Source organism: Podarcis melisellensis (assembly GCF_964234715.1).
Source record: "Podarcis melisellensis genome assembly, chromosome: 4".
NCBI classification, from domain to species: Eukaryota; Metazoa; Chordata; class Lepidosauria; order Squamata; family Lacertidae; genus Podarcis; species Podarcis melisellensis.
This window is the reverse complement of record NC_138531.1, coordinates 92562271-92578776: the sequence shown is the minus strand read 5'-3', so window position 1 is coordinate 92578776 and position 16506 is coordinate 92562271. Positions and strand designations below refer to the sequence as shown.

At 44.7% G+C, this 16506-nt stretch overlaps 1 protein-coding gene and 1 long non-coding RNA gene across 2 annotated transcripts in view; one reads left to right on the top strand and one right to left on the bottom strand.

The window, feature by feature from the left end:
• Positions 1–508: 508 nt before the first annotated feature.
• DLG2 (discs large MAGUK scaffold protein 2) overlaps positions 509–16506 on the bottom strand; it is an 852330-nt gene continuing 836332 nt past the window's right edge. Inside the window, exons 23-28 of the mRNA XM_081909134.1 lie at positions 12712–12762; positions 11046–11147; positions 9450–9622; positions 8743–8852; positions 4547–4638; positions 509–4275 (exon numbers count right to left, since the gene is read on the bottom strand). Coding sequence (XP_081765260.1) covers positions 4169–4275; positions 4547–4638; positions 8743–8852; positions 9450–9622; positions 11046–11147; positions 12712–12762 — 635 coding nt within the window. The 3' untranslated portion in view covers positions 509–4168. The remainder of the gene's footprint in view (positions 4276–4546; positions 4639–8742; positions 8853–9449; positions 9623–11045; positions 11148–12711; positions 12763–16506) is intronic.
• Positions 12772–15843, top strand: LOC309369395. The gene is made up of 2 exons (XR_014168088.1): positions 12772–13401; positions 14152–15843. It is a non-coding gene; the product is annotated as an uncharacterized lncRNA (long non-coding RNA).

Below are 16506 nucleotides of genomic sequence, written 5' to 3'. Positions count from 1 at the left end.
TTGTCAATCATTCCCTCAAGGATGATTTTGTGGTTAGCTACTTTTTCTTCTCTACTTGTCCATACTCTCGATCTCTTTATGGTATAGAGGAGCTGAGGTTTTCCCAGGAGGCGCTGATGGAATGATTGAGGCATAGGCCACATTCCCATCATACATTTAAATCACCCCAGAGCATCCTGGGAAGTGTAGTTTGTTAAGGGGGCTGAGAGTCGTTAGGAGACCTCCTGTTCCCCTCACAGAGCTACAATTCGATTGCTAAAACACTTTGTGAATTGTGGCTCCGGGAGAAGAACATGGATCTCCTAACAACTGTAACAGACTACAGCTCCCAGAATTCTTTGGGGGAAGCCATGCTGTTGGTATCATGTGACTTTCAATGCATGGTGCGAATGCGGCTGTAAAAGGAACACAAAGTTCATAAGTTATCGAGACATGAAACAAATGGAAATGCAAATCCTAAAAGAGAGCCAGCCTTCTTTTGCCGCTTCTCTCGATTTTTCTCCCTCTCTTTCTTTCCTTAAAAAAAGTGCAATGGCAACTCTAAGCTGGAAGCACACAAACACGCACACACATACATACGCACGCGTACACGCACACACACATACACACACACACGGAAACAGGGAAAAAAGTTACTACAGTAACCAAGGACTGATGGGAAATTGATTGTAGTCAGCCACAGTGGTACTGCCAAACTGGAAAGCACAGCACATGACATAACAGAACATTTATCAGTAGGATAGTTCTCTTGGAAGGTTACATGCTTAACTGAGAAACAAAACAGAACAAACAGAAAGACTGATGGGAGTGGTGAAAAACAGAACTGGAAATCAGACAGAAAGATTTTGCATCAGGTCCTTGAGGAGGTGTTCTAGACCTCTAGACCTGAGACAACAACATTTTGCTGATATAAAAAAAATGAACAATTGTTCCTAAGGATTTGAACTTCTCTGGATTTCTGCAGAATGATCTCCAAATATCACTAATTTTCCTTTTTTCCCCCTTTAAAGGAAAAACCACCAAGTTTCTAGCCCTTTTGATTTGGAAAATATTTTGATTGATTTTTCTTTTTTTGCAAGTCTGGAGCTAGCTGGACAGAAGCAAACAGCGCTAAGAGAAGAACACATTTTCTTGTGTCCATCTTAAGTTGGATGTTAAGGAAAGTTTAGCTGGGCCAGTGTGGCCAAGTGAACACCAAGTCACATGATGAAGGCAAAATGAATTTCGAGTCCTTCACCATGTAGCCTTGGGTGATTCTATTTACTCCTTGACTCATTGTCTTGCTTGCCCCACCTTCCCCACACTTTGAAATGGGGGAGATCAATAAAGACCCATCTGAGAAGGAGATTGTGAGTACAAGCAAGTCAGAGGTCATAACATTGCACCTCGTGTCTTAGAAAATGCTACATTAGAGATCAGTGACAACCTTGGCCTATAGAATTTCTCACGAGCCTTCGCTTTTTCTTATTTGTATTTCCAGCTAATTCCATCTCCCCAGGCATGCAATTCCATGCACCTATGGGTGCTCCAGTGTACAAATGGTGCTCCTCTACCCAAAAGAGTATCCTCGGAACTGCTCCATCGATTGGAGCAGATGGGGGAGCCATAGAGGTCTCTATCAGGAGCTGTACATTCCAATCCAGGAGAAATTAGGTACTGTAGTCAGTGGGATTTAAGTGCACAGTGAATCATTCAAACCCCCGTGACAATGTGTCTCCTCTGGATTGCATCATTAGACGAGAGCCTGAAATGTTTAAAACAGGAGCTCGTGGTTGAGATTTTCAGTGGAGGAATTGAGATGTTGGTTCTTAAGACGTATGTACAAACTGAAGCATATCATAATGATGCCAAAGAAAAGTGATGTAAAACGATGGACTCCTGCAAGCGAATAAGCAGGAGCTGTCTTTAATCCCCGCCCAGGCTGAAAAACAAGCCAGCAACAAAGATCACCTGGTCTTGAAAGCCAAGTGGCAACAAAAGATAATTTCCCATTCTTCCTGCAGTGCTAAATAATCCAAACAGCTGCTTGCTAATATCCAAACGCCAGCCACATATGGGAGATTCAGGCTGCAGTCCTTTACTCACCTGGGAGTAAGCGTCATTGAACTCAACAGGGCTATCTTCTGGTAGGCATGGACAGGGTTGCACTGTCAATGCTCTGTGCATGCACATCCCTGACACACTATAGCTGGCTCTTCTTACTCTCCTGCGATTAGAAAACATAGTTTCTAGGTAGCTTCCAGACATGGAATGCTCCACTTGCAACATTACCCCAAGTATTGTGGGCCTTGAAACAAACACTTTGTCAGTGGTTTGCCAGCAAAAATAAAAATAAAAATACACCATTGCTTTTTTTTTTTGGCAATTTCTCTATCAACAGTTCCCAAGGGAAGAGGTTGGAAGAGATCTTACAATGGCGACTGTCTTAATTATTTTCAAAGCGAAACAGAAGTTGTGTTGAGGCCACTGACATTTTGAGTGCTTCCAGATGGGTTATTTTGTGTGTGTGTGTGTGTGGAATGGGGCTCCACATGCAGGCAAGATTTTTGCAGCGCCCACATGGTGTCATTGGCACAACAATGCCATCCCATAATTCCTCCCACTTTTATCCATGTGTATCTTTTCTGGGAGAAACTGAGTAACTCAAAACCCCAAGAACTGAAATTCTCTTTCCAGTAACCTGATTCTGATATCTCAGCAGCCATTTGCAATACTAACACCCACCTGGCTGCACACTTTATTTCTGGGGCAGAAATCCGTTTTAATTCTGAGATCTGTTTTCTCTTGTCCTAAGTGCCTCTTTAAGAGTGCAGCAACGCCTAGAAATTTTATCAGCTAGAATAAAAAGGGAGGAGAACACAACACCTTCAAGATAGGAAGGTAAAAAAATAACATCTAGAACTTAAGAAATAAGATTATGAGGAAATCTCCTGGGGAAAATAATGGCATAGTGCAACTCGAAACCGCCCCCCCCCGACCTTTGCATTTTACAGCCAGCCAAGGGTGAAAAATAGTTCACCTTTCAATTACTTAATCTTTACAAAATATCTCACAAAATATTTTGTCACCTATAGAAATTAGCGCCTATACATCAATATAGATTTCTTTAAATAAATTATTCCATCTGTTAAGTGCCTTCTGTCTTTATATAAATGATAATATAGACAATCAAAATAAAACGTAAAGCTTTTCCCAATTGTATCCCTCACTGTCAAGTTTAAGTACCCTGGACCCCCAAAGTTTTTTTTTTCTTTTTAAATGCGTGAGTGTTCTGATGTGGAATGAAATTTGTTGCCTGGACCCTCAATGGCATTACAAACCTGTTGAAATTGTGGGTCTGAAGTGGTCAGGGAAAAATAATACTCCCGATTGGTTTCAGAAAAAACCCCCCCAAAAACCTGATGTGCATAGTTATACGAAAGTCGAGGTGTAGCAAATACAAATGCGCTATGACCAAAACGAAAAAACCAACCACCCCACCCCAGCAGAAGTCCCTGATCCAACATCCAGAACAAGCTATTCAAGGTCTTTCCAGAGTTTGGTGGAAGATGGATCAGGTCCTATAGGATATTATCCTGCAAGGCGCAGGGAACTCAGCTCCTCGTCCTGTTTAAATACAAGCTTCATCCATGTCCGCTTCAAGCGTCCGCCTTACCCATCGGAGTCAGAGCGATGCTCCTTGCAGGATTGAGCTGTAATATTGAGGTCCAAGGCCTGGGAACGTCTTCTCCAAAGCCATCGATGAACACATTGAGGTGAGCCAAGAATACAGATTGGGGTGGAGGCAGCACTGCCGGCCAGCTTTCTCAGACATCGGCTCTTCCGCGTCAAAAGTCCATCTCTGCCCAGTGGTGCAATGAGCTCACGGCTAGCAGTTTCCTTTTTTTCCTTGTTAATATGGCAAAAGTCTCTCTCTCTTATTTTTGTAAAGGTTTTCTTCTTCTTTTCTCTACCCTTTATGACCAAATCAATGTCCTTCATGGCTTCGAACACTTTGTGTTGTACATTCAGAAAAAAATTCACATTGACTGCAAGAAACGTAAAAGTAACTTTCCCCTCCGCCCCCCCGGGAAAAAAAAAATCACAACCCAAGAAAGCTTCCAAATAAGATAGGATTAAGTTTTCTTCTAAATGCTCTTCCATTGTGATCAGAGGTGAACTGGCGAACTTATAGCTTCTCCTTGGAAGGAATCCAGATGAAATGCCCAGATTGTTCTTCAATTACGAGTTTGCATTGGTTATATATATCTTCTAAGGTTTCTCCTTGGACAATAGCTGCAGAAAAGAAATAAAGGTTCTTAACAGTCACATGGGTAAAAATTTTGGGTAGGCAGTTAGAGTCTCCACTTCTGCATTTCCCCAAAAGATGGAATGCATCATCCCAAAAAAAGGTTGAAAGATTTTGCCTATGCTAATTTATTAGGTTAAATGCACATATAGAAATATTTACTATGGCGTCCATAAGGGAATGTGGCCCTTCCTTGAGCTGAGCGCGGGGGGGGGGGGGGTTCTCTAGCCACAGGAAACCTTCTCAAGCAATGCATACCTGTAAAATATTCTCCAAATTCTTGTTCTAATTTCATTGCTCGGTCATACGTCTTCTTGGCTTGCTCTTCTGTGAAACGTTTATTCATTTCCCTAGAGATACATTGGAGGTAAGGGAGATCCGTCACCATTTCATTAGTTGTTTGCTGCAGCCAAAATAAGCCCCAACAAGTTATCTTAAAAATAAATAACTGTCAGGGGCTCAGGAGCAGAGGCACAGGAGAGGGAGGAAATGGAGAGCGAGGGGGAGGAATCCGAGGGGAGCGCAGGCGATGACAGTGGTCCGAGGGATTCCCTGAGTCTCTCCAGCGAATCGGAAGATTCACAGAAGGGGGCGCCGATGGCCAGGGCAAGGGGGGTGCCAAGGGGGATACCCCAGAAGGAAGGGGCCAGCGGGGACTCCCAGAGCAGCAGTTGGAAATCAGGACCAGCTTCCCCACCAGAGCGCAGTGGGGGGGGGAGGAGTCCCAGGTATCGGGACCAGTGTGCTCACCACCAGCGAGAGGAGATGAGTCAGGATTGACCACGCCTCCATCGGAGAGCGCGGAAACGGTCAAGAGGAAGGTTGCCATTTCAAAAGTACAGGCGAGCGGCACAGCAGGTAGCCCGGATAGGGAACCAGGTCCTAAAGCCCGCCGGAAGGAGGGACAAGAGTCAGGGGGGTCAGCGTCAGAAGAGTCCAGAAAGGAGGAGACCCCGGGGGGCAGAAGGACCCAGAGGAGGAAAGAGCAACGGAAGAGGTGGAGTAAGGCTAGAGTCTTAAACTGGTGTATAGGGGGCGGGGACTCAGACGGAGCTTCGCCGGTCTAGGTTCTAAGACGTAGAGCTGCACGCTGCGGCTTGGAAATGGAAACTGAACTTCAATAAAGACTTTTGTACATTATCACAGACTAGCATTGGTCCTCTGTGAGCTGGGACCTAGAGGCAGCTCTGACAATAACTAAATAACTTTTTTATCTGGGGTGGGAGTAGAGTAAATCCTCAAGCCTTCATACAGACCATGTTGTTGTTAGAGGCTCTGGAACTAAGGCAAAAAGAGTGGCGTCTGAAAAACAGAACTCTCCTATAAACTATTGATGTCGTAGGAGCACTAAAATATGTTCATATTAAAAGAGCGTAATGCAAGGTTACGCAACATGCTGCCTGCCAGATGTTGTTGGATTCCAACTGCCAGATGTTGTTGGACTCCGTTAACTGCAGCCAAAATGGGAGATGAGTTTCAATGGCATTGGAGGGCACCATGTTGACTATCGCTGCAGTAATAATACACCTCAGAAGCAGGTCTCTCTCATTATGCTGCTTAGTCAAAATGAGGGCAGGCGATATTTTCCATGGCAACACAGCCAGGGCTCAATTTGTCGGAGAGTTCATTTCCCAAACTCATTTCCAATTGGAACATGGACAACAATAGCTCCCACCCTGTGCAAACAGCTTTCCCTTCACTACTGTGAATGACCATCACATTTTGCTTCCACACATCTGCGACTGGCATGCAGGGCATCCAGGTTGGAGGATATAGATTCCTTTCCAAGCACTGGTTAATTTTAGGAAATCGGCCGCGGCACGTGGATAAGGAAAGCAGAGAGACATGAAACCATAATCCGAAACTCTGGATGAAACCAGAGACGCCTGCCAAAACGAACTGCACAGCGTAAGCCACGTGCGAAGCATGCTGAAAATTACGTGCATGGCGATGCATAAGGAATTGGCTAAGAAGTACATGACAACACACATTTGTTACAGTTGACCCAGCTCTTGGGAAGAAGAATCTGCCTGCTGACTGAATTGGGAATGCACCAAATGTGTCTGTGCTAAGGAAGGAGAAAGCTACTCAAAAAATAGTATTTTATGCGCTCCTGTTTCAGCAACTAAGGGGGGCATTCCTATGGCGAGATCCACCAGGATCAACAGCTTAGGGTGCAGGGGATCTCTGGTTTGGCTGACTGATTCTTGGCTCAGCTGGGCTCAGCTAGCATTAAGAACCCAACCCCAGACCTACATTGGCTCCCAGTACATTTCCGAGCACAATTCAAAGTGTTGGTGCTGACCTTTAAAGCCCTAAACGGCCTCAGTCCAGTATATCTGAAGGAGCATCTCCACCCCCATCGTTCTACCCGGACACTGAGGTCCAGCTCTGAGGGCCTTCTGTTGGTTCCCTCCCTGCGAGAAGTGAGGTTACAGGGAACCAGGCAGAGGGCCTTCTCGGTAGTGGCACCCGTTCTGTGGAACACCCTCCCATCAGATGTCAAAGAGAACAACAACTACCAGACTTATAGAAGACATCTGAAGGCAGCCCTGTTTAGGGAAGCTTTTAATGTTTGATGTATTACAGTATTTTAATATTTGGTTGGAAGCCGCCCAGACTGGCTGGGGAAGCCCAGCCAGATGGGCGGTGTATAAATAATAAATTATTATTATTATTATTATTATTATTATTAGATCAGCCAAAGATATGCCTGTTTAACTTGCTCATCCTGGCTCAGCTGGGGCTCAGTCAGTGGACCCAAAGCTGGATGAGCTGTAAAGGTATAGGGTAAAGGGGCCCCTGACCATTAGGTCCAGTCGCGGACGACTCTGGTGTTGCTGTAAATCCCCCAAAGGAGTGTTATGGTAAAATGGCACAGCAGGATTTGCAGCGGGCCCCATGCTGGAGTGTGGGCCTTGGCCCATGCCTGACAATGGTGATGTCTGAAAGCAGATCTGTAATTCATGTAATTTCAGATCTGTAATTGCAACTTATCACCAAACTTAAAACCATGGAGAAACCTGGCCTGAACAAAGACATTGGATTCTTATCTCATTATACATGACAAAGCCACTTTTCACCTTGCTTCTTCCTGTAATACCTATTGCAGTCGTTAAGAGTCGTCAACAGGCTCATCACAGCTATCTGCCAATCACCCACTCCCACCACCCTTCTGAGTAATACCCCTCCCCACCTTCTCACTATATAGAAGGGTCTGGAAACTTCTGTTTCAGTGTATCTGAAGAAGTGTGCATGCACACGAAAGCTCATACCAAGAACTAACTTAGTTGGTCTTTAAGGTGCTACTGGAAGGATTTTGTTTTGTTTTGACTATGGCAGACCAACACGGCTACCTATCTGTAACTGTAATTCATGCATCATCTAAGTTAGGCTCTGATAAACAGTGGAGGCAGTGACTTGTGTATCTCTTGTGGGGAGATGCAAATAACAGCAGCAGCAACAACAATTTTATCATTTTTATGCTGCCCATCTGACTGGGTTGCCCCAGCCACTCTTGGTGGCTTCCAGTATAATATAAAGACACCATAAAACACCAAAAGCTAAAAGTTTCCATATCCAGGGCTGCCTTCAGATGTCTTCTAAAAGTCAGATAGTTGTTTATTTCCTTGACATCTGATGGGAGGGCGTTCCATAGGGCAGGTGCCACTACCGAGAAGGCCCTCTGCCTGGTTCCCTGTAACTTGGCTTCTCACAGAGAGGGAACCACCAGAAGGCCCTTGGAGCTGAATGATGGGGGTGGAAATGCTCCTTCAGGGATACTGGGCCGAGGCCATTTAGAGCTTTAAAGGTCAGCACCAACACTTTGAATTGTGCCCGGAAATGTGCTGGGAGCCAGTGTAGATCCTTTAGGACTGGTGTTATATGGTCCCGGTAGCTACTGCCAGTCACCAGTCTGGCAGACGCATTCTGGATTAGTTGTAGTTTCCGAGTCACCTTCAAAAGTAGCCTCATGTAGAGCGCGTTGCAGTAGTCCAAGCAGGAGATAACCAGAGCATGTACTACACTGGTGCAACAATGTGCAGGCAGGTAGGGCCTCAGCCGACGTATAAGATGGAGCTGGCAGACAGCCACCCTGGACATACAGAATGGACCTGTGCCTCCATGGACATCTGTGAGTCTAGAATGACTCCTTTAGGGGCACAGTTACTCCATTCAGGATCAAGGAGTCCGCCACACCTGCCTGTCTCCTGTCCTCCAGAAACAGTACTTCTGTCTTGAATGACATACACCAATGGAAGACGTGCAACTAACCCTTCCTGGATTTGAACATAACCAGCAATGCCCAAAGGCAGCTGCACACCAGGAAAGCACACACCCCATGTTATGCAATGTTCCAAATCCTAGAAATGGCAGGGAGCTGAATTCTGGGTGGCATGGAATACTCCTACCCTTAATGGTTTAAAAGCAGTCTCAAGGAGACAAGTACTCACATCAACGGCTCCCAGGATTTAGGCTTAATGAAGATCGCAATGGGGTACAGCTGCGCAGCTTGTAGTCGCTTGATGGCGTTTCCTGATACATCAAGTATACAGTGTTTGCCCTGTTGGGAGCAGGTGAAGATTGGTTAACTCTTGCAATGATTTCAGCCAATAAGAGAGCGCCTTGCCCTCTCACATAGGTCTCAGTCTCTGTCAGTTTTATTGCGCATAGCTAAAGGCTGCCTCAACGTACACAGAATCGTTCAACACTTAAAAGAAAATATGCTGGATTAATACAAAAAACTTAAAACATTTATATTATCAAGACATTACCTACTCTAAACAGAGCTACAAAAGTACCTTAATATACAAGTTAAGACATGAAACAATAAAATTTGTAGGCTAAAATCGTCACATGGCCACTAATATTATTAAAAAAGAATGTTAATTAATACAATGTGCAATTATATTCGGAGTTTGGTGATAAAGATAGATTACAGCTTGATGTAGATAGGGTCAAATAAATTCATCTCCTTTACAGTTGGTGGCTACCAGAGGTGGTTCACCAGACGGGGTCTTCTTCGTTGCAGTGGAGCTAACACTGGGAGGCCTGTCTCATGCCCTCTCTGATGGCGTTGTGGCATTTTGGAGACCTCATCTGCCCACCCCAGTGTTCCCTTGCCTATCTGCCGCAACCTTTGCTACGGGAACAAACTTACCCTTTCTGCCACAAATCTGACAGATTGCACGCTAGTCCCATAAAGATTATCGTTATACTGTCCGGCCTCTATGAATTTGTGCTCTTGGATGTCCTTTTCCATTTGTTCTCTGGAGATGACAAAATGATAATCTCTACCATCCACTTCATAATCGCGCTTTGGCCGAGTTGTATCTAGGGGCGGGGTAGAGAGCGAAGATGGAAAACAAAGCAGGATAAAGCTTTCTGTAAGTGCACCAAGACAAAAATGAAATTCGCCAACCCAAAGATACGTCTACATCTTGATTCTCCTCTTCAGATATCAAGGAACAAACACCCATTTCCTCACCAGTTTCATGCAGCAGCAACAACAATATCTCATTCATTTATCTATATATATATATATATATGCCCATCTGGGTTAGCTCAGCTGGTAGAGCATGAGATTCTTAATTTCAGGGTCGTGGGTTCAAATCTCACCTTGGGCAAAAGAGTCCTGCATTGTAGGGACCCTTGTGGTCCCTTCCAACTCTACAATTCTATGATTCTATCTGCATATCTATATGCTGTAACAGCTCTGACTCCTAGTAAATTAGCAAAATCTGTAAGACGAGTTCAAATATCTGTGGGAAGTGTAAAAGAAGAAGGCACCTTTCATCATATGTGGTGGTCTTGTAATAAAAGCATAAGCACCAGATTTAAAAATGGATGCTATTTTAGTAAGGTATCATGAGGAAAGGCAGCAGGAGAGATAAGAAGCGTACTGTCACAGCTTCAAGTCAGAATTAGTATGTTGGAGAAGCAAACATGGAGGCAAAGTCTATCCATGGCTACTAGGCGCAGAAATGTCTGCCTGAATGTAGCCAAAAGAGTAAGAGTCACATCAGCATTTCCCATTTCCTCGGTGTCAGAAAAGGATATTTAGGTATGCAACAACTGCAGCCCGTGTTTTGTTAGCCCCCAAATGGAAAGTGAGAGAGGTCAAAACTAAAGAGGACGGGCAACTTAAGTGGACAGAATATGCAAAACTTGCAGAATAAGAGAGCAAGAGGAACATATATTTAAAGAAGAGTGGGAAACATCTATTGAATACATGGGAAATAACGGTATACAGCTGAAAACGCTGGCTGCGTTAAGATAAATTCAGCAGAGTAAATAATTTTTGATGGATGTTAAGGTGGAAAACTGATTTGAATGGCTATAGTATAAGGTTACCAGATGTCCCCGTTTCCTGGGGACAGTCCCCAGATTTACAGCTTTCTCAGGACAATAAGTGTCCCTGGATTCATTGAAAAAAATCTGGTAACCTTATTATAGTAAAATATATGTATGATATGTAAAATGAACCATGGAAGGAGAAGAAGGGAAGTCATTGGATACTTTAAAGTTTGTAAAATGTTTATTTTGAAATGTAAAATTGACAACTTAATAAAAATGATTATTATGAAAAAAGAGTCATATCAGCTCCTGTTTTGCCTCTGTCCCCACATACCTATGACATATGCCCCGTGGAAGGTTACCCATGCAGGAATGAGGTTTCTGAAAGGAAAAAAGGCCCCTGCCCCAACATTAAACAGAGAAAAATGGGGAAATAGGTCTCAGAAAATATAATACTTACGTGGTACACAGGAGCCAAATTTGTCAGGAAATTCAGATATCAAATCATCATTGATTCGATCTTTCATTGGGCCAAGGATAATAACTGGTCTGGTGTAATTAACTGAAATGCAGAAAGAAAAGGAACATCTTGATGATGGAAACTTTAAAGCAAAGTGCGATGGCAAGTCAATGGCTCATGTTTACCTGTTGGTGGAAATGAATTGGACTGAACACACTCAGGGAGTTAAAAGAAAAGATTTTGCTATGTCCAAGCCAAAGGGTAAAAAAGGTAAAGGTGAAGGACCCCTGGCTGGTTAAGTTCAGTCAAAGTTGACCACGGCATGTGATGCCCATCTCGCTTCAGGCCGAGGGAGCTGGCGTTTGTCCACAGACAGCTTTCTGGGTCATGTGGCCAGCAGGACTAAACCGCTTCTGGCGCAACGGGACACTGGCGGAAACCAGAGTGCGTGGAAACACTGTTTACCTTCTTGCCACAGCAGTACCTATTTATCTACTTGCACTGGCATGCTTTCAAACTGCTAGGTTGGCAGGAGCTGGGACAGAGCAACGGGAGCTCACCCCATTGTGGGGATTCAAACCTCCGACCTTCCAATTGGCAAGCCCAAGAAGCTCAGTGGTTTAGACCACAGCGCCACCTGCGTCCCTGTTTCTAAGCCAAAAGCTACCTGGACAGGTTGGTTGTTAGTAAAACAAAGTGGGAGTTGGAAACGTAAATAAATCTATTTAGAGTAAGGAGTCAAACCACATAAGCAAAATGGTACAAGCCAGCTGGGATAGTACCAGAGAATGTAATTCACTCGTTCGTTTAATAACCCACACTTCCTCCTGCAGGAGCCCAGGTGGGCAAAAAAAGGAGTGGAAAAACAAATAAAACATCTGGCAACATCCTAAAAATAATTCCAACATGGATGCAGATTGGGAAGGACCTAAACTTAAAAGGTCTTCAGTAGGTTCTGAGAAGACAATGGGAGAGAATTCTGAAGGGTTGGTTCCACAACAAGTTAAGGCCCTGTTCCTGTATGAGGTGGAATGGACAGCCTGATAAGATCTGCAGGAGGCTAAGGAATGAAATGATCTTTCAGTTTACCCTGGTCCCAAGCTGTATTGGGCTTTATATACCAAAGCCAGCACACTGCCCAGTAGCTAACTGGCAATTGGTTCAACTCTTCTCACTGGTGATATCATGTCCCAGTGAGCAGCCGATTTGCACCAGCAGCTTCTAAGGGAAGCCCCACATAATACGTATCTCCTGTCTGCAGTCTGAAGTACATGGATGGACTGGGTCACAGAGGCGAAATCTGGGTCACAGTGGCAGCAGAAAGAGATAGCAAAATTCTAAAACGTGACAGTGGACTGTACCGCTTAAGCTGAGGTATCAATTTTTTTTTAATGCAGCTCCCCATATACAAGTAAGTGTCTCATGCTAGTCAGAAAACTACCACAGTGGACTGAACGTGGGCCAAAAGAGCTTTCATCCTGCTCTGCTAGTTTTTTCGTGGCAGGGAGTTTTTGTGCAACACCCCCCCCCTTTACACTGTGAAGTGGTATGGTCCCCTCCTGCCATCTCAGGACTGTACCACCTCATTTTCCAGAATGAATAGATGGCATCTACCGATCATCTGATTGGTCCAAACATGTTTAGTAGAACGTCAGTCTTTGCTTACTTTCCTGCCTTGTTACAGGTTCGTAGGAGAGAATGCAATCTTCTTGCCCTCCTGTGAAAAGAAGAAAAAAGGGGGGTGGGAATCACTGTTGACAAACAGACTTTCTGAAGATGCCCCCCCTGCCCCACCCCGTGTGGAGATCAATTTCAGCTCTTCAAGGATGCTCAAACCAGAGTCGTTCCAAAATGCATTCGGAATTCTCTAGCAGTTTAAACTGTCAACGTAACCCAATTATAATTAATCAGCTGTCAAAGAAGCTACTTCATTGATTACTAGCAGCTGGGCCAACAGCAGCAAGGCAGAAAACGGATAGATCATTTGTTGCTTGGCTGCAGTCGCTGACTACGGCACCTCTGGAAATTTCACATTTTAAAAAAGGGGTCAGCCCAACGTGATCAATAATCAGGCAATCAGAAGGAATGCCAAAGAATCGACCTTCGACGTACTTAAGGTTTGGTTGGCTCACCCAGCTCTGAATCAGAAAGGAGCACCAGACGCAGGGTGGAGGTAGCCATTTGAAGGAGACCTGGAAAATTGCTGCATAACTTCAGAGCAGTGGAAGGACAGGAGGCCTTGAAGCTGGAGACTGTTCTGATTATGTGATTCACTGAGTGGAGAGCCTTTGTACACACAGATGCCCTGTATGAATGCCAGAGGTCCTGAAGGATCATAGTTAAATTGTGGGGTCCGGTGGGTGTAAGTGCTCTGAGGTTCAATCCATTGCATCTTCCATTACAAGGTTCAGGGAGTGGGTGATGGGAAAGTTTTTTTCTCTGCCTGAGATCCTGGAGGGATACTGCCAGTCAGAGTAGACAATGGTAGTCTCGATGGACAAGTTATCTGATTTGGCACAAGGCACCTTCCCAGATTCTTTCAATGAGTTGGCTGACGAGGGGTCTTTGGGAGAAAACCCTTTAACAGGAAACATTCAACATGCACTATCTAAATGTTGCTACGTATTACTTTTCACAGGCAAATTTGAAGTATAAATTACGGAAGTTGTAGCAGTTGGTTTGGTAGCGTGCATGGAAATTTACCGATAAGCAAATTCTTTTCCGACTGCAGAAAGGCGCGCACTCTCTAACGACAGAATCAACATTTGGAAAGGTGCATAAAAAATGCATTGCAAGCAATTCAGACATTTGCTTTTAATCATTTAGTTTAGTTCAAACACACACACTCAGCTTGTTTCATTATCGCCCAATTAGTTTTGTCGGGCAATTATGGCCAATTGAGCAATTAGGCTAAATAGACGAAGAAACGATTGAGCAATTGATGTCAGTTCCTTTGTACTTTTAATTGAATGCATTTGATGAATGAAGTGTGCGCGCGCATGTGAGTGTAGTGGGAACATTACTGGTCACAATTTTGAACAATTTTATCCGGGCAACTTAGTTTTAAAGAATGAAAACTTTTCTAAAGTGTAATCCTAACTTGTAGGTCTACCAGACAGGTCAGATGGAGTGGAATTTCTTCACCAATGAAAGATAAGCTCTCAGCCTGTTTGTGTGTGTGTGTTCACCATGGAGGACCCTGACATTCCTGTGGGAATCTCGACAGGCATCGATCTCCTACTTGCCAGAGGTAGGCTCTAAAATACGGTATTCCAGGGGTATTCTGGGGGAGGGTAACCAGAGGCAGCTTTGTTCCTCAAAGAGGTCTCAGGATCAGACCCTACAACTCTACCAGGCTGGAACTGGCATGGTTAATCCTCCCAGAAACCAGTAGGGAGGGAATTAAATAATAATAAAAAGAATGGTCAGGCTTCTTTATAGGGAAAACCCACCCCCTGCCCTGTCTGGAATCCTGGAGACATCTGCCTGTCAGTGTAGACCAGGCATCCCTAAACTTGGTCCTCCAGCTGTTTTGGGACTACGACACCCATCATCCATAGCTAACAGGACCAGTGGTCAGGGATGATGGGAATTGTAGTCCCAAAACAGCTGGAGGGCTGAGTTTGGAGGTGCATGGTGTAGACCATACTTGAGCTTGACACACCAATGGTTTGACTCAGAATAATGCTATACTGTTCTCCACCTCTAACAGAAGGGAAACAAACAGGGAGAGGTCAGAAAGCGACCACCTCTAGGAAGGCAATGATACCAAAAGGAGATGAAGGCGGTAATGCCTCTGGAGACTACCAACGTGGCCACTTGGCACTGATCTCATTGCACCACTGGCACCAAGGAAACCAGCTGGGGAGGCTCACCAGAAAATGAGTATCTCCTGGGTCTGGTTCAGACCCTTTCTTGAGAGGAAAGGAGAGATCTTTAGAGAGGCAGGCTCCGTAAGCAGCCTTTATGCTCAGGCTGGGTGACAGGAGAGGTACGACCAGTTGGGTTAGAACAGCGGTTCTCAACCTGTGGGTCCCCAGATGTTGTTGGACTACAACTCCCATCATCCCTGAGCTCTGGCCTTGCTAGCTAGGGGTGATGGGAGTTGTAGTTCAACAACATCTGGGGTCCCACAGGTTGAGAAAGGCTGGGTTAGAAGAAGCTGTTCAAGCTTATGGAGTCCAAGATCGGGGCAAGGAGTTCCAAACTGCACAGAAGCAATGGAGGTGTCCCAATGGGATGGCATGCCCACCCACCAAGCTTTTAAAGATGGGGCCATGGGAGCTTACTCGGGAGACTCTTGTGTCTTGCAAGACTGTCAAGTGTGCAGGTGCCCATTGCATCGGGGAAGATGTGTCAGTTTCCAGTGACTGGAGTGCTGCTGGGTCCCAGACAACTAGGTTGTGCCCTCCCCATCTGACTCTGGTTCCTCCACTCCTACTGGTGGTTGCTACCCTCCTGGATTCTGTGCTCCTCCTCCTGGGAAGGAAGAGGGGAGGTGGGAGTCCTGCTTCTCCAGCCAGAGCAGTCGTTTCCTGGAGGAGTGAAGTACCTGGCTCTTCCAGCCTCTGTTTCCCTGTCTCCGCCACCCCTGATGTCATTTCCTGTTCCTCTTCCTTGTCTGTCAGCCTACCACTCCATGCCTAAGCCTGGTGACACCTCAGGACTCATGATAGACTATACTGAATGCCTCATCCTTGAGACTGGAGCTGACCCTGTACATGATGCCTGGCGGTTATGCAAAATAAAAATAAAAATGCAGATGGTAGCATCTGTCATTTGCCCAGGTTGGGACGGATTAATCTATCAATGTCCATTTTTCTTGGTTTCTCATTTTTCAATTCAGTTTGCCCCATTTCCGCAACAGCTTGTAATTTTTTTTGGGGAAAAGTCTGTGTCAAAATCGATGTAACTTTTAATGTGCATTTCTCTTAATTTTTGCAAGCCAATTTCCTAAATGCAATGCATTTCTCTGTGTTATGTTCAGTAACATGCACTTTTTAATGCAGGATTTCCCTGAATATTTGCTTTTTCGTACACACACAGAGAGAGATCTATATTTGGTTGGAGACCTGAATTGCAAAATTAGGAGAAGTGCGAATTTCAAAGAGAAGCTGCGTTTCAGTCTGCAGATGGGTCCAGGAAGTGCAAATTAAGTAAGTCTCTGTTGAAATATGAACTGAACACGTTTCTCCCCTATCTTTAGCTTCTGGGCACTGCTTTGCAAGTCAATTAATGTTAGTTCAGATTATGTCAATGTAACCTGTCAAATATCTTGTTTAGCTGGAAGAAAGTAGAGTGGATTACTATTCTGACTATTTACAGAGGGTATGAAACCCATGGTTATTTCAGTGTACACTGAGAGAGATGCTCCATGCTTCATTCACACACACACACACACACACACACACACACACACACACACACACACACACTTTACAAATGGCTTGTAAATGTTAAG